The sequence below is a fragment of the Mustelus asterias genome, chromosome 11 (assembly GCF_964213995.1).
Source record: "Mustelus asterias chromosome 11, sMusAst1.hap1.1, whole genome shotgun sequence".
Classification (NCBI taxonomy): domain Eukaryota; kingdom Metazoa; phylum Chordata; class Chondrichthyes; order Carcharhiniformes; family Triakidae; genus Mustelus; species Mustelus asterias.
In genome coordinates this window covers 46,763,115-46,788,013 of record NC_135811.1, presented here as the reverse complement: position 1 = coordinate 46,788,013, position 24,899 = coordinate 46,763,115, and the positions used below count along the sequence as shown (strand labels likewise).

General features: G+C 44.2%; 1 protein-coding gene across 7 annotated transcripts in view; it reads right to left on the bottom strand.

The window, feature by feature from the left end:
* The window catches only part of plce1 (phospholipase C, epsilon 1), a 408,311-nt gene that overhangs the window by 110,383 nt on the left and 273,029 nt on the right, over positions 1 to 24,899 (bottom strand). For 6 of the 7 annotated variants that reach the window (XM_078223543.1, XM_078223542.1, XM_078223546.1 and 3 more), the window contains one exon: positions 1,698 to 1,843. The exons of the other annotated variant lie outside the window; for it this stretch is intronic. In XM_078223543.1, the coding sequence (XP_078079669.1) occupies positions 1,698 to 1,843 (146 nt within the window). The remainder of the gene's footprint in view (positions 1 to 1,697; positions 1,844 to 24,899) is intronic. 7 annotated transcript variants of the gene reach the window in all.

The window sequence follows — 24,899 nt, the reverse complement described above, 5'->3', positions numbered from 1 at the left end:
AACATTGAGGAGAATCAAAGTGAATTGCTGAGATCTGTGGCTCTCTAGATTTGGTTACAGGAGAAGTGAACCCTCAAGGTCCTGTAAAGTATAGAGGAACCATTGAGTTGAAATAATAGTAGACCAAGGATTGTGGTGTTGAGAATTTCAGGTTTATAGTGAAACTGTGCAATATAGTGTTAAGTTAGTAGTGGTTGCCTTGTTTAACTCTTGTAAAGGTAACGTTTTTGTTTAAAATATGAAACCTTGTGCCTTAATACTTTCAGTTAATAACTGGAACTTCAAATTTCTTTTGAAAAGTTGCTGGTCTCTACTGAGATTGTAACAGTGTGTCTGAGTTCAACTCCATATTCAATTAAACAACTTGTACACAATCAAGCTTAAGAGAACAAAAAAAAACATCCTCTGATAGGTTTAGTGACATTTTCCCCAACAGAACAATACTCACAAGAAGGTCATGACATTATTTATAAGGCTACTCTGAATCAGGGGTGGGATGGGCATTAATTGGACTTGGATAGGGGTGGACCTGTTCTTGAACTACAGTAGGATGAGTCTCCGTTGAAATATAATGGTATAGATTGGCATTTGTGTAAAAAGGTGTTGCCTTGTCACTAAAATGTTTGGGACACCGTCATCATCATGGCTGATTACCTTATCAGGGTGAAATTGGTCTCTGGATGTTGCAAATTTTGTACTATTGACGATCACCATCTTGCTTTACCCCTGTTAAACTTGATTGGTCATCATCTTACTCTATTGCCAAAGACCAATTTAATTGCCATCATGATAACAATTCATTGGAACCTGTTTCCAGGCCCAGTTTTGGAGCTTTGGGACCAGTGCGTGTCTGGACCAAGAAGCCCAAGGTTCAAATAAAATTGGATCTCAGGCTTTAGGCCTCAACAACCTAGTTGACCAGCTCCTCATTTACATATTCAAGGTGTAACATTTGATACACCTAAAAAGATGAACCACATGCAGATTGGGCACAATTGGCCATCCAACTGCTAACTGAAGAACGGATGCAACATTCTAGCCCCATTTTCATAGAATCCCTACAGTGCAGAAGGAGGCCATTCGACCCGTTGAGTCTGCACCAACTCTTTCTGACAGAGTACCTTACCAAGGCCCTCTCCCCCACCTTATCCCCGTAACATTTATCCCATTAATCCATCCAACCTACACATCATGGGACACTAAGGAGCAATTTAGCATGGCCAATCCACCTAACCTGCACATCTTTGGCCTATGGGTGGACTTTTCAGTCCTGTCCTACACCACTACAATGATTCTTCTAAAGAGAGCACAACCAAATTAAAGCCATGATGTTGGCAATGTGATTCCTAAAACAAGGGGAAAGTTACTGGACTCAGAATGTAAGAACTACACAGTGAAACAGAGGAAGTTCCTTCCTGCACAACGTATAATATTGGGGTTGATGGTAAAATTGTTTGGCCATCACACAAAACTGTTCGCTTCAATCCAAAAGTACGGAGCAATCTATTAATTCTCCTAAATTCTTCTTTCAACTCCTGTCAAACAACCGGAGCTGATTGGACCTAACTTATCGAAAGTAACGTCTGAACACGTGCCAAAGCCAACTCATGATCAAAGTGGCTGGGATATAATATGGAAAAATTGCATTCTGATCTTAACTTTGAACCTACTTTGGTGGAGGAATGAAACAACAGTACCTGAGGCCTGCCAGGAATTCCATCACTGCATTGTAATTACCCATGTTCCAGCAACACTTGGCCACATGAACCAAGTAAGAAAACACTTCCCGCTTCTCCTCCATGGAGCCGGCAGTCAGGATCAACCATGTCACCCAGGAGCTGACCTGAAACATGACGGGTTTGCTTTTAGTGAGGTGCTAAATACCTAAGCTGTTCCATCCATTATCACATTTACTAATTAGACTGTATATACACAAGAACATACATTATCCTTGATCTGTGTGAGATTCCAGTGAGGGCACACAATTCAACTGGCAATGCCTAACATTCCCCACTATACAGAAACAGATCCCTTCAGAAAATCTGTGCTCCACATTGTGAGGAATGGTGGTGCTGGGGGAACAGAACACTTTGCATTTAGGACTCCGATTGTCAACAGGCTTAGGCAGAGCGTCAATAAATTTGACTGCTTTGTGCCCTCAACGACACCACCAGAACACCTCTCGCTCCTCTGATTTCCAAAATGACATTTACAATTTAATGCAGTAGGTCCATGCAGATTGGGAATTGTGTTAATACCATTCAGTCTCTTTCACAAAGGCCAATTACTGCAGCAAACTGAGACTTCCCACTCAGCAGTTGAGGTCAAATTAAAACTCATGTCCACCATTTGCAACATTTTGGGAGGACTAGCAAAGTGGGGAATACACAATGAATGGCGGGACACTAGGAAGTACAGAGGACCAGAGTGACCTTGGGATGCATGAGGGTGGCACGGTGGCACAGTGGTTAGCACTGCTGTCTCACAGTGCCAGAGACCGGGTTCAATTTTGGCCTCAGGTCACTGTCTGTGTGGAGTTTGCATGTTCTCCCCGTGTCTGCGTGGGTTTCCTCCGGGTGCTCCGGTTTCCTCCCACAGTCCAAAGATGTGTGGGTTAGGTTGATTGGCCATGCTAAATTGCCCCTTAGTGTCACAGGGATTAGCAGGGTAAATGTGTGGGGTTACAGGAATAGGGCCTGGGTGGGATGTGGTCGGTGCAGACTCAATGGGCTGAACGGCCTCCTTCTGTACTGTAGGGATTCTATGATCATGTCCATAGATCCCTGAAGGCAGCAGGAAGGGTAGATAAGGTGGTTAAGAAGGCACATGGGAATCCTGCCTTTATTAGCAGAAGTGTAGAATATAAGAGCAGGAAGGTTATGATGGAGCTGTATAAAATGCTCATTGGCCACAGCTAGAGCACTGTGTGCAGTTCTGGTCGCCACATTATAAGAAGGATGTGATTGCACCAGAGAGAGTGCAGAGGAGATTCACCAGGATGTTGCCTGGGCTGGAGTGTTTCAGTTACGAAGAGAGGCTGGTTAGGTTGGGATTGTTTTCCTTAGAGCAGAGAAGGCTGAGGGGGGAACCTGATTGAGGTGGACAAAATTATGAGGGACATAGACAAGGTAGATAGGAAGGAAATTTTACCCTTAATAGAGGGGTCAATAACCAGGGGGTATAGATTTAGGATGAAAGGCAGGAGATTTGTAGGGGATTTGGGTTGGGGCTTATACACACAGAGGGTGGTGGGAATCTGTAACTCATTGCCTGAAGAGATGTTAGAGGTGGGAATCCTCACAACATTTAAGAAGCATTTCGATGAGCACCTGAAACACTATAGCATATAAAGCTACAGGTCAAGGGCTGGAAAATGGGATTAGGATAGATAGGTGCTTGATGGATGGTGCAGACTCAATGGGCTGTAAAACTATATTTATGACTGTAAACCAGCATACTGCTCATTGCATTCCTACTTAAATATTGATTGGGAAATATGTTGTGTGAAGAATAACAGGAACACAGTTAGCATAAAATAACTACATATTTGTGGCAATATTTTCTGGCTAGATGTGGGAGTAATTTCCTTCCTTCAAGAACATTAGTGAATCAGTTGGGTTTTTAATAACAGTCCAATATGATCACATTTACTGATACCAGGCTTTCATTTCCAGATTTTAATTCCATTAAATTCAATTCAAACTCACAAATGTCTGTGCTGGGATTTGAACTCAGGTCCTCTGGATTATTAGTCCAGCCTCTCGAATACTAGGCCAGAAACATAACTCTTCAGATGTTACGTAGAGGTTTCATTCAATGTGGCACCACCGTCACTGAACAAGCCTGCTCTCTAATAGGCCGTCAAAGAGCTGTGACACCTGACTGCCTCAGAATGACCCATTCTTTAGAATAGTGAATTTCCAGATTGGTTAGCATGATATTTGCACAGATGGAAAATGTTTTTCTTATTTAGACAATGGGTGGGATTTTCTGGCCCTCCCGCAGTGCTTTTTTCCGATGGCAGAAATGGTTCGCCATTGGCCACCGGCAGAATCTTTCTGTCTCACCATTGTCCACGGCATTTTGCATGACTTGCCCATCCTGCTGCTGGGGAACCTGTCGCAGGGGGTCACCTTCAGCAGGACCAGAAGATCCTGTCAGCGGGAAGGGCTGGAATATCCCATCCAATGACCTTTGCCTTTGCTCATTGTTAAATGTGAAGCACATGGTAACATATTCTCTGCTTTCCTGGATGGGTGCAACTCCAACTACACTCAAGAAGCTCAAAACCATCCAGGGCAAAGCCGCCCGCTTGATTCGCAACCCGCTCCTACCTTCACTATCCACTCCCTCCACCACTGATGCACAGTAGCAGCAGGGTGTACCATCTACAAGATACACTGCAGCAAATCACCAAGGCTCCTTCAACAGCACCTTCCAAACCTGCAACTACTACCAACCAGAAGGACATGGACATGGGAACATCATCTTTCAATTCCCCTCCAAGCCCCTCACCTTCCTGACTTGGAAATACATCGCTGTTCCTTTGCTGTCGCTGGGTCAAAATCCTGGAACTCTTTCCCTAACAAGACTGTGGGTGTACCTACACTACATGGAGTTCTGCGGTTCATAAAAATGGCTCACCACCACCTTGTCAAGGGTAATTAGAGATGGGCAATAACGATTCTGCCCTAACGTTTATTTATTAGTGTCACAAGTAGGCATTTACATTAACACTGCAATGAAGCTACTGTGAAAATCCCCCAGGCAATGACTGTAAAATAATAAGAAACAACAGCTTCTTTAATGGAACAAGATATAAACATGTCATAATGATGCCTGAAAAGTCTGTTACATCAACACTCACATCTTGAAGCCCTATTCCAGGGATCTAAGCACAGAGGATATACTTTGAATCAATGGCTTAGTGAGGTGATACATGAAATCTTCCCTTTCAATCAGCCCATGAATAAAAGCTCTGAACCGAAGCAAAATATTTCCTTCTCATCAATCCTTACTCTTACATGATTCTTTTCATGATGACGCTTAAGAATTTAAATTGACCATTTACCCTAATTTTTCACTAATCCATTATTGGAGGGTAGGAGGGTGATGCTAAATATGGACAAATCCCATTAAAGCTTTCCAGCTACATGTCATTTTTGCTAAAATTAATTGGTGCAACTTTCATAATGAGAGAAATAAACAAGAGTTCTAAAACTAATCAGAAACCCTCTCTCTCGGTCTTGGATGCTAAGGAGGTCATATTATAATGTTAGAAGGTGGAGGAGTGGAACACTTGGCCCATCAACTCCCCTCCAAGCACCACATCTTCCTGACTTGGAAATACATCGCTGTTCCTTCACTGTCGCTGGGTCAAAATCCTGGAACTTTAAGACATGTCGAATTTCATTCCCTCGGTTTCAATCAGCTGAAAATGGGGAGGACTCTACGATAGGCAGGTGGTCACCCAAGCGGGAAATTCAAAATGTATGCTAACCCACCCCTTACGGTCTCTCGACAGTATCAAAGTGCCCTCAATCCCTCAAAGTGCACAGAAAGAAATGAGCTTGCATTCCAATTAAATCTGAAGGCAGTTTGAGTAAGATCAGCTAAGTTCCACATGAAGAACCATAGAGGGTGAAATTCAGCCTCTGGAATACGGGCAGCAGCAGATCCATTGCCTATTCCACACTTTGCCTGATTTCCCTTGGCATTGGATTTCACCCCATTCCCCATTATTTGTGTGTTATTGCAGGTTGCCCGAGGACTGACATTTCTGCATCAGTTCTTCCCCACAATCCCTTTGATTAGAAGACTCAACAATGTCCTTTCCATCGATATGAGTCTCTATCCACCTTCATTCCTAAATAGCTCCTAGAACATTTTTTTAAAATTAGAGATCAGAAACACCTCACATTTATTGGTACCTTTCGGATTCTCAGGGCTCTTCACAGCTCATTAATTGAACGGTTGGTATGATGAGGCAGACACAGAAACATGCTGGACTAATGCAAGTCAAACATACTGAAACTCTGATTGGTGTTTAATAGAACAACTCATTTATGTTCGGAATTTTCTTTTATTTATTGTTGGATTTTGATTTAGAGCAGATAGTTACTGGGAGGTCAATTTCAGAAGGAACTTACTACACGCTATCTTCAGAAGACCTGAACAGATTTCACTTGCAGAGAGGAGATGGTTGCTCTGGCAGCATTTCAAACTGGCACATGGCAACGAAAGGGCAGGAACTAATCTCACCGTGTACCCATTCACCCCCAAAAACTCACTGTGTACCCATTCCCCCAGAAACTCACTGTGTACCCATTCACCCCCAGAAACTCACTGTGTACCCATTCCCCCAGAAACTCACTGTGTACACATTCACCCCCAGAAACTCACTGTGTACCCATTCACCCCCAAATACTCACTGTGTACCCATTCACCCCCAGAAACTCACTGTGTACCCATTCACCCAGAAACTCACTGTGTACCCATTCACCCCCAGAATCTCACTGTGTACCCATTCACCCCCAGAAACTCACTGTGTACCCATTCACCCCCAAATACTCACTGTGTACCCATTCACCCCCAGAAACTCACTGTGTACCCATTCCCCCCCCCAAATACTCACTGTGTACCCATTCACCCCCAGAATCTCACTGTGTACCCATTCACCCAGAAACTCAGTGTACCCATTCATCCCCAGAATCTCACTGTGTACCCATTCACCCAGAAACTCACTGTGTACCCATTCATCCCCAGAAACTCACTGTATACCCATTCACCCCCAGAATCTCACTGTATATCCATTCACCCCCAAATACTCACTGTATACCCATTCACCCAGAAACTCACTGTGTACCCATTCACCCCCAGAATCTCACTGTATACCCATTCACCCCCAAATACTCACTGTGTACACATTCCCCCAGAAACTCACTGTGTACCCATTCACCCCCAGAATCTCACTGTATACCCATTCACCCCCAAATACTCACTGTGTACACATTCACCCAGAAACTCACTGTGTACCCATTCCCCCCCAGAATCTCACTGTGTACCCATTCACCCAGAAACTCACTGTGTACCCATTCTCCCAGAAACCCACTGTGTAATTGACGTCAGGAGACTCACTGTGTACCCATTCACCCCCAGAAATTCACTGTGTACCCATTCACCCCCAGAAACTCACTGTGTACCCATTCACCCCCAGAAATTCACTGTGTACCCATTCACCCCCAGAAATTCACTGTGTACCCATTCACCCCCAGAAATTCACTGTGTACCCATTCCATCTCAAAAAACTTCCTGTGTCTTATTCAACTGAGGAAAGAAAAAATTCCCAGATATTTACACAGGAATTGTGGTTTAACCACGACAGGTGGTTAGTGTTCCCTAGACAGGAATGGTGATGTCCAAGGCTCTGCCGTCATTCTCCAGAGAGATTGAATATACTGAGTGGATAGACCATGTGATATTGTTGTCAAAAGCAATATAAATACTGTGGCTACAAGAGTGGAACAGAGCCTAGAAATTCTGCAGCGAATAATTCAACTCTTCAAAGCCTTTCCACCACTTACAAGGCACAAGTCAGGAGTGTGATGGAATACTCCCCACTTGCCTGGATGGGTGCAGCTCCAACAACACTCAAGAAGCTCGACACCATCCAGAACAAAGCAGCACGTTGATTGCTACCACACCTACATTCACTCCCTCCACCACCGAAGTACAGTAGCAGCAGTGTGTACCATCTACAAGATGCACTGCAGGAACTCACCAAGGCACCTTAGACAGCACCTTCCGAACCCACTACCACTGCCATCTAGAAGGACAAGAGCAGCAGATACATGGGAGCACCACCACCTGAAGGTTCCCCTGCAAGCCACTCACTGACCTGACTTGGAAATATATTGCTGTTTCTTCCCTGTCGCTGGGTCAAAATCCTGGAATTCCCTAACAGCACCGTGGGTGTACCTACACCTCAAAGGCTACAGCAGCTCAGAAGGCAGCTCATCCCCACCTTCTCAAGGATAATTGGGGATAGGCAATAAATGTTGGCTTATCCACTGACGCCCACATCCCATGAACAATTTTTTTTTAAATCAGCTGGACAACCTGCTCTGCTTTACACTTTTACTGTTATTTAATCACCGATGACGGTTGGTGCCTTTCTTTCACAATCAGCTCCTCACTCTGGAAGAAAGTTTATTCAGAGTTCCGGCCACATTCTCTGTATTACTGGCGGCAATCCAGCTGTTTTGTACACCGAGTCAGAACACTTACTTGGAGTGACCATTGGTGCCACAAATTACATTCTTACGAGCAGACATCACTGAGTCGTCTGTCGAGCAATAACATAGAGCAGCAGCTGAACAGGCCCACGGGTGAGTGGCAGGATCAGGGCAAGTGGCGATAAATCCACCTCACATTTCACACCAAAATAGTTACAACTTCAACAGCAGGAAATAAATAGGTTTACCATAACTATTCTGTAAAGGGAGGGCATGGGCGCATAGAGAGAAACCAAATGAAACAAAATCAAGCATGGTATTGTTCCAAAGCCTGTAAAATCCAAAATTACAGCCTATAAACTCCTTGACACAGTGAACTCCACGATAGTTCACAGCCCCATTCTCAGGCAACTAAACCGATGCTGCGTATATAGGTAAACTCATCCAACTGGTGAAAGTGGTCGTGCCGACTTAAAGCAACATCTGGCAATAATGAAGTCATTTTCAATTATTGATATAAATTGCTGCTCCTCGCAATTTTGGCATTTATGGCTTCTGTAGTTAAGGATTAAGTACAAAAAATGCAGAAATTATTTCATCTCTGATACATAAGTCGGCTGCTTCAATAATCAGCTTGGCAGCTCACTCTGGAATAGATTTTAGTCTCGGTACACAGCCTTTGATTACTTCAAGCACTTTTTCCATGCTGCCATCACACGTAGCCTGGACAGTACAACAACCTACAGAATTCAACCTCCCAGCCATATGGCTTTTTCATTCCGTGTTCGCCGTATTCATGTCCAAATACAGCAGAAAGCCAAAAGGCTTGGCCCCAAGGACATGAACATCTACATAAAGGGAGCCACGTTGATCTCAGCGTCCAACTGCGCTTGTAACAGTGCCCTTGGTTCTGAAAGGCAGCTCAAGGTGCTTGACAGAGATGTAATTTTAAATAAAATGTGCATCAAGGCAAAGGAGGAAATATTAGGATGGACAGCCAACAGTTTAGCAAGAGATGGGTTGTAACGAGGATCTTAAAGGTGAGGGAGATGGAGAGGGAAAGGGAGGGAATTCCAAAGTCCCATGTGACACCGACAAACATGGAGGAAGGGCGAGGTATGCACAGAGGAGTCCAGAATTGAAGAGTGGACAGTTTAGGGGAGGATTTGTAGGGCTCAAGGAGATTACAAAGAAAGGGAAGGATGAAGCCATCTCATTTAGTGATGTCCAACACCAATGTTCTCCACCCAACTAGACAGAACTTAGACTACATAGTATTTACTGCACTCAAGCAGGCCACTCCGCCCATTAGGACTGTGCTGGTGTTTATGCTCCAAGGAGACTTATCCCACCTTACTTTGCTGTATCTCACCCTTTCAACTTCTCCCTCGATTACTTCATCCCTCGTGCGCTTAACTGGAAGATGACTGAATGTTATGAGGATGTTGCAGTTTGACCAGGCATACTCCAATATTGTTTCACTCCAGCAGGTTTTCAAGAATGACCTCAGGAGTTGTTAATCCCTCTTTTAATGCCAGCAGGAAGTGTGTTAAATTCCACACCCAGATCTTGGACACAAGTCACAAGCTCAGCCAGCAGCGAGAGCCAATTTCTATCCATCCATCCATCATTCTTTCTTTAACCAATGTTTCTATAACCAGATTTTGTTTTATTACTTTTCTCTTCCTATTAATCTCTTTCTGAAGGCAGAAACTGCGTTTGATAAGGTGCCCCATGCAAGGCTTATGGAGAAAGTGAAGGGGCATGGGATACAAGGGGACGTTGCTTTGTGGATTCAGAACTGGCTTGCTCACAGAAGGCAAAGAGTGGTTGTAGATGAGTCTTTTTCAGAGTGGAGGTCGGTCACCAGTGGGGTGCCCCAGGGATCTGTTCTGGGACCCTTGCTCTTTGTGATTTTTATAAATGACCTGGATGAGGAAGTGGAAGAATGGGTTGGCAAGTTTGCTGATGACACAAAGGTTGGAGGTGTTGTGGATAGTGTAGAGGGATGTCAGCAGTTGCAACGAGACATAGATAAGATGCAAGACTGGGCGGAGAAGTGGCAGATGGACTTCAACCCAGATAAGTGTGTGGTGGTTCATTTTGGCAGGTCAAATAGGATGGAAGAATATAATATTAAGGGTAAGATGCTTGGCAGTGTGGAAGAACAGAGGGATCTTGGGGTCCGGGTTCCTAGGACGCTCAAAGCGGCGTCGCAGGTAGAGGCTGTGGTTAAGAAGGCGTATGGAATACTGGCCTTCATCAATAGAGGAATTGAGTTTAGAAATCGGGAGTTAATGCTGCAGCTGTATAGGACCCTGGTCAAACCCCACCTGGAGTACTGTGCCCAGTTCTGGTCGCCTCATTACAGAAAGGATGTGGAAGCCATAGAACGGGTGCAGAGGAGATTTACGAGGATGTTGCCTGGATTAAATGGTATGCCTTATGAGGATAGGTTGCGAAAGCTAGGTCTATTCTCCTCGGAGAGGCGAAGGATGAGAGGTGACCTGATAGAGGTGTTTAAGATGTTGAGAGGTATTGATAGAGTGGATTCTCAGAGGCTTTTATCCAGGGCTGAATTGGTTGTCACGAGAGGCCACAGCTTTAGGGTGCTGGGGAGTAGGTATAGAGGAGATGTTAGGGGTAAGTTTTTCACTCAGAGGGTGATGGGTGCGTGGAATCGGCTGCTGGTGGTGGTGGTGGAAGTGGATTTGATTGAGTCTTTTAAGAGACTTTTGGATAGGTTCATGGAGGTTAGTAAGATAGAGGGTTATAGATGAGCCTAGAAGGTAAGGAAATTGTTCGGTGCAACTTGTGGGCCGAAGGGCCTGTTTGTGCTGTAGCTTTTCTATGTTCTATGTTCTAACTCCTGCTGAGGTCCTGATCCATGGGTGTGGGCTCTTCTGTTGTAAGTGATACAATAATGAGTCTTGGCACACTTTACTACCTGAGGGGCATCATCTTTGAGTCTAATCTTGTCCTCATCTGATAACCAGGACAGAGAGTTTACTAAATCACAGTGAGAATAGCGATCCCATCATGATAGCCAAGTTAATCATGGGGACTTTTTAAAAAATTCATCCATGGGACATGGGCGTCGCTGACTGACCAGCATTCATTGCCCATCCCTAGTTACCCTTGAAGGGCAGTTGAGCATCAACCACATTGCTGTGGCTCTGGAGTCACATGTAGGCCAGACCAGGTAAGGACGGCAGATTTCCTTCCCTAAAGGAGATTAGTGAATCAGATGGCTTTTTCCGACAATGGTTTCATGGTCGTCAGTAGATTCTTAATTCCAGATTTTTAAAAATTGAATTCAAATTCCACTCTCTGCTGTGGCGGAATTCGAACCCAGGTCACCAGAACATTAACTGAGTTTCTGGATTAATAGTTTAGTGACAATACCACTAGGCCATCGCCTGCTACATATCGCTAAGCGCTAACCAGGGATAGAAGCTGGGAAATTTGGGGTCTGCATGTCTTCGTATCGCCTCACCATAGCTGGGTATTTACCCTCCGAATGATTGGGAGGGTCACTCAGACTGTTTTAACTCTTCTCCAAGATGCGGGAATGTAATCTGTAGCTATAGACTTCCAGACTCGGAGCTGATTTCTGCTTGCCGCTGTTTATTTAAACACAATCCTTTGGCTTCCCCAGAACAAAGAAAGGATTACATGGTGAAATTCATTTTTTGCTTTTTTTTCCCCCAATTCCACTGACAGCCTGTATTCTCAGCAATCAGGAGACACAAGTTATGTTTTGTGTTTCATGGTATTACATTAGGATAGATTTTGTATGTGTTTGGGGAGCTTTCGGAGAAATGTCCTCGTAACCAAAAGTTGTAAACAGGATTTAAAATTCTTTGGCTGCAAAAAAAACCCCAAATCTGTTCAGTTCTTAAAAGGGCCCTGCGCAGAATTATCAAATGTGCTCAGAATGCAAGATGTGGCGTGGACACTTCGCTCTGAATATAGCAAAATTGATCCAAAGTTGTGAGCTCCACAATTGTCATTTTTGTGGAGCTGGGAATGGGTGTTGCACATATGCATGTTTTACAGAGGCAGCTGTGCATTTAAGTCATTGGCTGTCCCTACTCTTGTCAGAGCTTGGTAGCCCATGAGTGAGGAATCCAAAACGTGCAGAGGAGACCCAGTAGGAGCAGCTCTGAACTTTTGATTTACATTTCTTTGGATCGGTAGGGTAGCCCTCTGGTACTTGCTTACAAATGTTACTCGCAGCCCCATAAGTGGCGCAAAACAAAGTTTATTCACAGTCTCAGGTTATAAAAGCCAGGCTCACCAACTTTACAGATGCACCATAGAAAGCATTCTTTCTGGATGTATCACAGCTTGGTATGGCTCCTGCTCTGTCCAAGACCGCAATAAACTACAAAGGGTCGTGAACGTAGCCCAGTCCATTACTCAAACTAGCCTCCCATCCATTGACGCTATCTAAACTTCCTGCTGCCTCGGAAAAGCAGCCAGCTTAATTAAGGACCCCAGGCACTCCGGACATTCTCTCTTCCACCTTCTTCCATCGAGAAAAAGATACAAACAACTGAGGACACGTACCAACTGACTCAAGAACAGCTTCTTCCCTGCTGCCATCAGACTTTTGAACGGACCTACCTCGCATTAAGTTGATCTTTCTCTACACTCTAGCTATGACTGTAACACTACATTCTGCACTCTCTCCTTTCCTTCTCTATGTACGGTATGCTTTGTCTATATAGCACACAAGAAACAATACTTTTCACTGGATACTAATACATGTGACAATAATAAATCAAATCAAAGTGACTCAAAACAAATTCCAACAGCGTCACCATTAAAAAAAAGTTTATTTATTTATTAGTCACAAGTAGGTTTACATTAACACTGCAATGAAGTTACTGTGAAAATCCCCTAGTCTCCACACTCCAGTGCCTGTTCAGGTACACTGAGGGAGAATTTAGCATGGCCAATGCACCTAACCAGCACGTCTTTCGGACTGTGGGAGGAAACCGGAGCACCCGGAGGAAACCCACGCAGACACGGGGAGAACGTGCAGACCCCACATACACACAGTGACCCAAGCCGGGAATTGAACCCGGGTCCCTGGCGCTGTGAGGCAGCAGTGCTAACCACTGTGCCGCCGTGTCTCCCTAATCCAAGACAGGAGGAGGCGGTGGTGGCAGAGTGGTATTGTCACTGGACTAGTAATCCAGAGACCCAGGGTAATGCTTTGGGGACCCAGGTTCAAATCCTGTCACTACAGATGGTGAAATTTGAATTCAATAAAAATCTGTAATTAAGAATCCACTGATGACCATGAAACCGATGTTGATTGTTGTAAAGACCCATCTGGTTCATTAATCTCCTTTAGGTAAGAAAATCTGTCGTCCTTACCTGGTCTGGCTTACATGTGACCTTTAATTACCCCCTCAAGGGAAATTAGGGATGGGCAATCAATGTTGGCCCAACCTACATCCCATGAGTGAATTAAAAAAAAGGAGGGTGGGATTTTGGGTGGCACAGAGCAATTATTTTTGCCCTTACTGACCCATGCATCCAGATATCAGGATGAAGGTTGTGCTGGGGATGGGCACATGGTACTTTGTCCGAAGGAAGATGGAGGATGGACGAGGTATCCTGGCACCTAGAGGCCACAGACGCCAGTCACCGTGAAGAGCTAGAGGTCAGAGGGAGAGCAGTCAGTCGAGAGGAAGAGACTGCTGCCCATGCACCAGCAAAGAGGAGGAGGAGGAGATGTTACTCAGTTGCTATCCTCTGGGAACTGTGTACACACCGAGGACATCCCACCTCAATATGATGGAGAGCCAGTGTTGAAGGTGATTGAGGTTAAGCTGTGAGCCGGTGACAGACATGTGTCACATGGCCCAGCAGCAACTCAAACCACAGACCATTAACTCCCCTGCTCTGCCATTGCCTCTTAGTCACACTGTTACACCATGACAGTGTCCAGCTGTGAGGAACCTGGGTCAAGGTGTGGGCAAATCCTGATAGATGGATGGAATAATGAGCATTGCAACATTCATCATTCACCCGCCCACTGAGTCGGGCAGATACCCACATGACTGCGCAACATCTGTGCCAAGTAGTGGTGGCCAGATGATGCCATCTGCATGGCTGTGTCTTGAGAATCTACTCCATACTTCCAATGGTTCAGTAGAGTACACTTTGATTAGGCAGCACCGATGACCATTCTCCCGTGATGGGCCTTCTGTTCTAGGATCAGCTAACAACAACATTTACAGCTTGGATATCCACTTGACAAGACAATGACATTTTCCCTGAGGCACAATGGCTTCACCATGTATGTCCTACCTCTCAAATGGGGCTTAGTGAAGTCCAAGTTGCCCAAGCCATGCCTGGCCCTCCTGTGACACATTACTACTTCCAGGGTCACCGCCCCTCTTCCTGTTCTAACAGGACATCCTGGGACCAAAATCAGAAGTTTGGGTGGCCATTTATCATGGCCAGGTTTATGAAGTCGGGAATTGTCCCGTCTCTGCTCTCCTGAGCAGATGGAGAAAGTCTAGTCCACTTAGATTCTCTTCTGGAACGGATGAGGTGATCAGCGCAGCAAGAAGATAAATAACCTGGTACACATCCTTCTGGTGCTCTTGGCTGAAGGATATGAGTTAATCAGAATTTTTGTGCTCTTCTTTGAATAATGCCCTGGGATCTCCTACATCCACCCATATAGACATCCAAATGAAAGATCTCATCCAAAAGGAGGCACTTCTTGCACTTGCGGCATTCCCTCTGTACCACACTAACATGTCAACCTAACATCAGGTGCACGAGTCTAAAAAGGACTTAAACCCAGAATTGTTCTCACTCAGAAGCAGGCATGCACCAACTGGGTCAAGCTGACACTTGAAGATAACGCTTATTGAAGCAAATGTTTGCAACTGGATGTGTGAAAAGTGTTAATGAACTGGGATAACAACTAAATAATTTCCAGGTACAGAACTGGTGACATGAATCCCAACCTGTTAATCAACAGGAACTCTGGGGAGACTGTTCATACCCACTCTCAGGGTGGTCTATCAGGCACTTTGGACAGAATCTTCTCACCTTTATCCTGTAAGACTGATGGGGCCATTTTCATTGGAAAGCTGACTCACCAATTTCCATACCTGGCAATGCCCCTTTCCCAGGGCAAACAAATTATCCTCCCACCTCCAGGTTCCCTGGCTAATTAGGGAAGATGGGTGGGATGATGCATCCATTCTGTCAAAGGAATGTCAAAGGGCGGCACTGCTGCTGCACAGCGCCAGGGACCCGGGTTTGATTCCTAGCTTGGGTTACTGTCTGTGTGGAGTTTGCACATTCTCCCCGTATCTGCGTGGGTTTCCTCCGGGTGCTCCGATTTCCTCCCACACTCCAAAAATGTGCAGGTTAGGTGGATTGGCGATGGTACATTGCCTCTTAGTGTCAGGGCGACTAGCTAGGGTAAATGCATGGGGTTATGGGAATAGGGCTAAAGTGGGATTGTGGTCGGTGCAGACTCGATGGGCTGAATGGCCTCCTTCTGCACTGTAGGATTCTATGGAAGGATTTCTAATTGAAGGAGGGATCATGATATGGGGCTCAAGGGCTCACCAACACCTTTGAGGCTGCAGGAATGGAGAGGAGATCTGGGAAGGCTGCCCTCTCACTCTTTACCTGAAGGTCCTACTGTGGGATCTGAGGGGCTGCAGCGAGGTGAGCTCTCCCAAGGAGCGGAGGAAGAGGGCAACCTAACCAACCAAGCCAGCAAGAACGTCAGCAGCAACAATGTGGATGATGTCAACTGTTGGGAGAGAAGGAATTCATGGTTTAAAAAGCTCTTCATTGCCTTTTTAATCACCTCAATTGCTTTCCCATCAGAGTCATAGAGGTTTACAGCATGGAGACAGGCGCTTCAGCCCAACTTGTCCATGCTGCCCTTTTTTTTAAAACCCCTAAGCTAATCCCAATTGCCCGCAGTTGGCCCATATCCCTCTATACCCATCATACCCATGTAACTATCTAAATGCTTTTTAAAAAACAAAATTGAACGCGCCTCTACTACTATCTCTGGCAGCTTGTTCCAGACACTCACCACCCTCTGTGTGAAATAATTGCCCCTCTGGACACTTCTGTATCTCTCTCCTCTCACCTTAAACCTATGCCCTCTAGTTTTAGACTCCCCTACCTTTGGGAAAAGGTATTGACTATCTACCTTGTCTATGCCCCTCATTATTTTATAGACCTCTATAAGATCACCCCTCAGCCTCCTACGCTCCAGAGAAAAAAGTCCCAGTCTATCCAGCCTCTCCTTATAACTCAATCCATCAAGTCCCGGTAGCATCCTAGTAAATCTTTTCTGCACTCTTTCTAGTTTAATAATATCCTTTCTATAATAGGGTGGCCAGAACTGCACACAGTATTCCAAGTGTGGCCTTACCAATGTCTTGTACAACTTCAACAAGACATTCCAACTCCTGTATTCAATGTTCTGACCGGAATGCACTGGAATTTCCCATTGAACGTGCAATCCATCCTGGGAAGAGCCACAAGAGACATGGATGTTGCCACGATTGCCACCCAATGTCAATTTCTCTGACTCCCTCAGAACTACCGAGATGAAGAAACAGAATGTTTGCTAATGAAACAAAGCTAGGTGGTGAGGTAAGCTGTGAGGAGACACTGGGAAGCTGCAAAGAGATAGAGACAGGTTCAGTGAGTGGACAACGGATGGCAGATAAAGTATAATGTGAGGAAATATAAAATTATTCACTTTGGCCATGTTGCATGTTGGTTAATTCTTGACATTTTTTTGAAAAGGAAAATGCACCAGAGTGTGTTTGTCAATTGGAATAACCAGCAGCAAGCTCTCATGGGTTTAAATGAAGAAGATTATTTATTTTCACATTCACCCCAAAGCTATAACACTACGTCACTCACTCACACACGTACACTTGAGAAAATACAGTTACAGAGGAGAGTGCACTTTTACCATAGAATCATAGTTGTAGAGGTTTACAGCATGGAAACAGGCCCTTCGGCCCAACTTGTCCATCCCGCCCCCCTTTTTTTAACCACTAAGCTAGTCTCAATTGCCCACGTTTGGCCCATATCCCTCTCTGTAACTGTCTATAGAGTCATAGAGTACCAATTAAAAACAAAGGAACAGGTTGTAGTTCATGTGTTTGGCTCATCTTAAGAAAGGGGCCAAGTGAAGAAGGCATTTTCACTCTGAAAGGATAGTCTAGGCGGATTCAAATAGTTGGAATCATATGTCAGAGTTATAGTGAGATTCCTTCAAAGGGATGGATTGTTCAGCAGGCCTTGAAGTTAATTACTTATAGTTTTTGTACCAGGATATCAAGTTTCTCTACTGGTGGACTTGAAAAGGAATGGGCTGGAAGACATTAAGATATAGCAGGATCCAGGTTGGAAAAGGCAAAGACGTTTCTGCACTGTCTGCTGCTGCCTCTACTGGGTTCTTTACAGACAATTCCTTTCTCTCTGGTCCTTGAGTAGAAGTTTTGTTTTCTGGAGACAGCTTTGATCAGATGACTACCCGATCAAAATACTTCAATTATTCACCTATCATGAGCTAAAGCTAGAAACATTGTTGTACAATGGATGGGGAGGGTCTGTTCACACTTACTTATGATGGACTGGTTTCTGGAGCTTTCTTGTGTTAACCAGCACGCTTGGAGATGGAGTCACCTGTCTGTAAACCCCCATAACTTGGCACAGTTTCAGGATAAGAGGTCGATCGTTTAGGACAGAGATGAGGAGAAATTTCTTCACTCAAAGATTTGTAAATCTTCAGAACTCTCAAATCCAGAGAGTTGTGCATTCCCCATCATTGACTATACTTAAGGCTGAGATAGGCAGATTTTTGGTGCACAATTATCATGTGCGATTTAAACTTCATATCGATGGGACAAATCAAATTGGCAAAGGTAGCTTTGAGGACAACTTCATGGAGTGCATTCCGGACAGTTTTATTTTTTAGAACAATACATTGTGGAACCAACGTTATGTCTTAAAAGAAGTGGCTGCAGAGATATTGGATGCATTGCTTGTAATTGTCCAAAATTCCCGAGATATCGGAAATGTCCCAGTTGAATGAAAAACTCAAATGCAAGATCCCACTCAAGAAAGAAGGGAGACAGAAAGCAGGAAACTGTAGACTAGTTTGCCTAACATCTGTCATTGGGAAAATCTATTACTAAGGACGCAGTAGCAGGACGTTCAGTAAATCATAAAGCAATTGAGCGGCGTCAGCACAGTTTTATGAAAAATAAATCACACCAGAAGAGTTATGAGTATTATTAAAAGAGGATTTAGATCATTTGAAAATTCTGTTAAAAACTGCAATCAATAGACACTGAGCCTCAGTCATAGAGGCTGAAACTAATTTAAAAATACATTGTGTGCGAATACAGTTCACTAAATACGAACATCATTTAGATCAGTGGAACATCTTAACGACAAGAGTGTTGCTATCATGCTCAAGTTAAACAAATGCAATTTTCAGTAGCCTTTGACTCGTTATCTTACACAGAAACTTTTAAAATTTTATTTATTAGTGTCACAAGTAGGCTTACATTATGAAATTACTGTGAAATTCCCTTAGTCGCCACACTCCAGCACCTGTTCGGCTACACTGTGGGAGAATTTAGCATGGCCAATGCACCTAACCTGCACATCTTTCAGACTGTGGGAGGAAACCGGAGCACCCGGAGGAAACCCATGCAGACACGGGGAGAACGTGCAGACTCTGCACAAAAAGTGACCCAAGCTGGGAATCAAATCTGGGTCTCTGGCGCCGTGAGGCAGCTGTGCTAACCACTGTGCCACCGTGCTGTCCCTGCTAATGCTATATGAAATATGATAACTAGTGCTTCTCAGAATTCTTTGATCTCCTTTCCTGCTTACACTTCTGTAAAGATGATGGAACACAGAAACCATCAAAGGATCGATTTGAATTATAGCCAGCTGCGTTGGAACACAGAATCCTTAACCTTTAACCAATAATTAAATTGGTGCCGAAGTACATTAGATGTACTCAGGACATTTTGTTTCTGGGACTTGGATTAGAATCGAGCTGAGACAGATAGAACAAAAAGCTCCACTCTTAGTTCACCACACAAGATAGGGCCAATACCTTAGTTCATTCATTCCGAAAACCCCAAAGTCCACCCATTGCAACATCCAATTATTTCTCAAGGTGGATTTTGTCTGCACTAATCCATGGGCAATCTAATCCATATCTTACACTCTTTGAGAAGAAAATCACTTCCCAGTATCAGTCTTAAAGTTGTCTTCTTTTTAAAGCCCGTGCACTCTCGCCCCGCACTTGTAATTTGGTTTGAACTATGTTACAGTAACCGATTAGTTATGAGACTGGACTGTTAGTTTGAATCCCACCATAACGATTGCAATAACACTGACAAGTTGTATTTGTATAGGGCCTTTAACATAGTAAAACATTCCAATGCACTTTACAGAAGCATTACCGAATAAATTTTGACACCGAGCCACATAAGGGGTTTTGGGGCAGGTGACCAAAAGCTTGGACAAAGAGCTGTAAGGTTGTAAAGAGCATCTTAAAGGAGGAGTGGGACATAAAACAATGAAGAGGTTTAGGGAAGAAATTCCAGAGCTTAGGGCCTAGGCAGCTGAAGGCATGGCTACCAGTGGTAAAACAACTAAAATCGGGGATGTGCACATGGCGTAACGATCCCCATAGAGACTGATGACGCTGAAACAGAAATTCAAACTTTTAGCTCAAAGAATAACATATCAAGATTTCATGTTTTAAGTTGTTTACCGTAATAAATGACTATAAAACTATTAACCAATACTATCTTTGTGAGAAACTTATACTTCAAATCACAGAAAAGAATACGGCCTCTCCTCACCCACTTATCCTTCGCCCAACCAATCTCTCTCTCTGTCAGGCCTCTGCTGTTGCAATTGGGCATGTGCAGCCACAGAGGTCTGCACATGCGCAATAGCTCCCTCTGCTGTGGAGCAAGCTGGCTGGCGATTTAAGCTCCGCCTACTGCCTCTAGTGGCTGGAAACAGTCTAGCCCATCTTTTCATTGTCTAAGTGCATTGGATTCAGAGTAAAGATTCACCCAAAAAATGGATCTGAAACTCTCCCGTGTTCATGCTAACTGGACACTTAGAATTCTTCTCGTAAAATTGCCCCCCATGTGTAGTTTTCGTAAGACGTAATTTTCTGAAGCTAGAGTTCAGGAACATTGTTAGGGTGAGGAGCGGCACAGTGGCACACTAGTTATCACGGGACCTGGATTCAATTCCAGCCTCGAGTGACTGTCTATTGTGGAGTTTGCACATCCTCCCCATTTTTGCATGGGTTTCCTCCGGATGCTCTGGTTTCCTCCCACAGTCCAATGATGTGTGGGTTAGGTTGATTGGCCATGCTAAATTGGCCTTAGTGTCATGGGGATTAACAGGGCAAATATGTGGGGTTATGGGTATAGGGCCTGGGTGGGTTTGTTGTCAGTGCAGGCTTGATGGGCCAAATGGCCTCATTCTCCATTGTAGGGATTCTATGAGACATCGCATTTCATCATAAATCCCAACCTCAAAAGCTAGGAAAATGCTAACAGTTTTAAAAGAATGCAATAGTCAAGAAGTCCTGAATATTGCCCCAGGGCTGCAGTTGCACTGGAAACCTGGTTCATGGTTACTTCAAACATGTGCCTGTTCTTACAAGGACTCCAGTTCCATCATATTGTGCAGTTACAAAAGATACGACACATGCTCAGTGGTGAAGAATGTGAACATGGCAGCATCTAAAGCACCTAAAACATTGCTGAAAGAGAGATTGATGATGGCTTACCTACAAGAGCAGTACGAGAAAAAGATAGGAGCAAATCCTTTAGAAATGAGTGACAAAGACATTGCTAGGACAAATAACTATGTGAGAAAATAATGAGGTGAACAGGTATTGTGCCTTTTAGCAGTTTGCTGGAGGCTTCACATATATCTAAAGGAGCAGCACTGAGGTACAAGCTAGAAGATGAACTAATTATTATGGTCCAACTGTAGAAAATTTGAACAAGTGTGACAATAGCCAAGACTCAAGTCTTGCTTCATTTTATTCCAAAGTCTAACCTACATTTGACAGTCAATATGTGTGTATTATACTGTTTCCAGTTTGAACTAAACTAACTACAGGGGTGGTGCCAACCATGATAGATGCCAACATGTAAGAGAGCAAACAGAATATTGGATCCGCTATTATTGCTGTCCTTGCTTTCCCCATTTCCTCACTAAGTTAGGCCAAGAGAAATCTTTGTGCATGTATCTGTGCCTTCGGAGTTATAACAGCATACACACGCGCGTGCACACACACGCGCGCGCACACACGCATACACACGCATACACACGCATGCCCCTCATGTTCCCATAAGGAGTAGGCCATTCAGCCCCTCAAGCCTGTTCCACCATTTTATAAGAGCATGGCTGAACTGACACTCATTAAGGCAACTTTCCTGCCTTATCTCCATGACCCTTAATGCGCCAGTTGATTAAAAACCCATCAAACTCAGCCTTGAAAATTTTCCTGAGGTAAAGAATTTCAAAGATACACCTGAGAAGAAATCCTTCCTCAAATCCATCTTAAGTGAGCATCCCCTTATTCTGTGACCATGCCTTCTAGTCCTGCACTCTCCCATGAGTGGAAACATCTTCCCAACATTTACCCTGTCTAAACCCCCTATGAATCCGATATGTTTCAAATATATCACCTTTCATTCTTCTGAACTCAAAGGAGTACCGACCCAGCTTGTTTAATCTTTCCTCATATGGCAGTCCCTCCGTAACCGGGATCATCCGAATAAATATCCTCTGTACTGCCTGCAATGACAATGTATCTTTCCTTCAATAAGGGGACCAAAACTGTACACTGTATTCTAAATGGGCCTCACTAGCACCCTGTACAATTCCAGCAACACCTCTTTATTTTTACACTCCAGCCCCCTTGAAATAAAAGCCAGCATTCCATTTACCTTCCCTATTACTTTCTGCACCTGTACACTCGCTTTCTGAGTTTCATGAACAAGGATCTCCAAGTCCCCTTGTGCTACAGCTTTCTGCAGTCTCTCTCCATTTAAATAAAAACCCACCTTCTCATTCTTACTTCCAAAATAAACAATCTCTCATTTTCCCGCATTGAATTCCATTTGCCAGTTTTCTGCCCACTCACGTAACCTGTCAATATCTTTGTGTAAACTATTTATATCCTCCTTACAACCTGCCTTCTCACCCACCTTTGTATCATCCGCAACTTTGGCCACAGTTCCTCCCTCCAAATCATTAATATATATTGTGAAGAGGTGTGGTGCCAGCACTGATCATTATGGTACTCCGCAGGTTAATGCCCTCCAACCAGAGAAAGACCCCCTTAGGGCTACTCACTGCTTCCTGTTAGGTAGCCAATCCTCCATCTATGCCAGAGTATAATCACCAACACCATGAACTCCTGTTTTGTGTGGAAGTCTTTTGTGTGGAACCTTATCAAATGCCTGTTGAAAATCCAAATATATCTCCTCTATCTACTCTGGCTAATACCTCCTCAAAGAACAGGAGTAAATTTGTCAGACATAATTTCCCACTCCCTAATCCACTTTGATACTAAACCATAAGTACGTTCCCCTCCTCCCTCCCAATAATGTCCGGGACATCATTCCCGAAATGCTGCTATTACAGAATCACATAGAAATGTGAAATAGTACAGAATGAGGTTTTAAATTACTCAACTAACTGGGAGAGCGAGACCATGTGGGCAGTCAGTTCAAATCAATTTGATGGCTGAGCAGTCAATTTCCCGCCTGAATTCAGTCTTCCTTTCTAACCTGCTCTTCCCCACAGCAAAGGCAACTAACTACCTGAAGCCAGCAGGGCTGATGCAGGTCAGACTCTCACTGCACCATCAGGCTCCAGTTGTTATTTTGATCTTGGCCTGGGCAGGAAGTTTGTTTTCTCTGTCAGGACTTTCCTTTGTGGGGAATCACGGGGAACGTGATTTGGCCTCCCCTTCCGTCAATTCCCCACCTTTCCCTACGGCGAGATAGTGCCAGGAAACCTCAGATCCACACGTTCTACTTTCTCAGGAGGCTAAGGAAATTTGGCATGTCTGCTATGACTCTCATCAATTTTTACAGATGCACCATAGAAAGCATCCTTTCTGGATATATCACAGCTTGGTATGGCTCCTGCTCTGTCCAAGACCGCAAGAAACTATAAAGGGTTGTGAATGTAGCTCAGTCCATCACACAAACCAGTCTCCCATCCATTGACTCCATCTACACTTTCTAATGCATTGAAAAAGCAGCCAGCGCAATCAAGGATCCCACGCACCCCGGACATACTCACTTCCCCTTCTTCCGTCAGGAAAAAGATACAAAAATCTGAGGTCACGTACCAACCAACTCAAGAGCAGCTTCTTCCCTACTGCCATCAGACGTTTGAATGGACCTAGCTTACATTAAGTTGATCTTTCTCCTCACCCTATCTGTGACTGTAACACTACATTCTGCATTCTCTCTGTTCCTTCTCTCCTATGTACTCTATGAACAGTATGCTTTGTCTGTGTAGCGCGCAAAAAAACAATACTTTTCACTGTATACTAATATATGTGACAATAATAAATCAAATCAAATCAGAGTGTTAGATGACGGCTGGGGGTGGGTTGGGGGGGCAACTAAATCTCTTCGGGCTGGCAGCACCTACCCGCCCACTCCCTGCCCACCACTGGTGGCAAAGTCAGCCGGTGACATGTTAAGTAAACCCAATGGGATCCTCAGAAAACAGTCAGAAAATTGCTGGCAGGTAAACGAGCTTCAAAATCAACATAAACAAAATAATATTTGGTTTAAGCCCGTCGCAGCAATGTTAAAAATACTCTCCAACCCAATGGCTAGGTGAAGCTGAGGTGTTAGTGTGCAGCTGCCGATATACGTCTGCCACCTAGAAATTTGTTTCTGTAAGAGAAGACTTCCAAAATCTTGCGTTTGGCTTGGCACGGCACGAGTTTTAGATTGGAGAGTTAGAGCAGAATGTTAACTGAACAGGCTCTGCCTAACCCTGAACCAGTCAATGTTTTCCATCTCTGAGTGCTGCTTAACGGCTGAAATACATAAAATAGCTGACAAGACCCGAAAACTGGCCATGAGGGAAAGCTGGTAAGTGGAGAGTACAACATATACATGGACTTCCAGCCTGCAATTATGTAGAATAACCGTGGAGACTAAAAACAGATGTTAACTGTGTATTTCTTCAGGGAACGGAGTGTACTCCTTGACAGTTTCTTGATGTGGTCGATGAATATCATTTTTATTATAAGGGTCTTGACTCACTCTTTGAGAGCACGAGAATAACAAAGGTGATCATTTGAATAATCTATCATGCTCCCCGTTTTAAGCTGCCCCCAAGAGACAACCACATTTAGGAAATCCCATTCTAGAACCAAACATACCCAAGGTCTGTTTCACTTAAATCACTATCTGCCCAGCAGGGGAGATGGGGAGATATTAAAGCTTGATTTTGTTTACTAGGAGTGGATGGAGGCAAAGTCAGATGAGAACAAATTTACTGCTCCTTCACTAGCTGAATTGTAAGCTGTGGTAGTGGTGGGAAGAA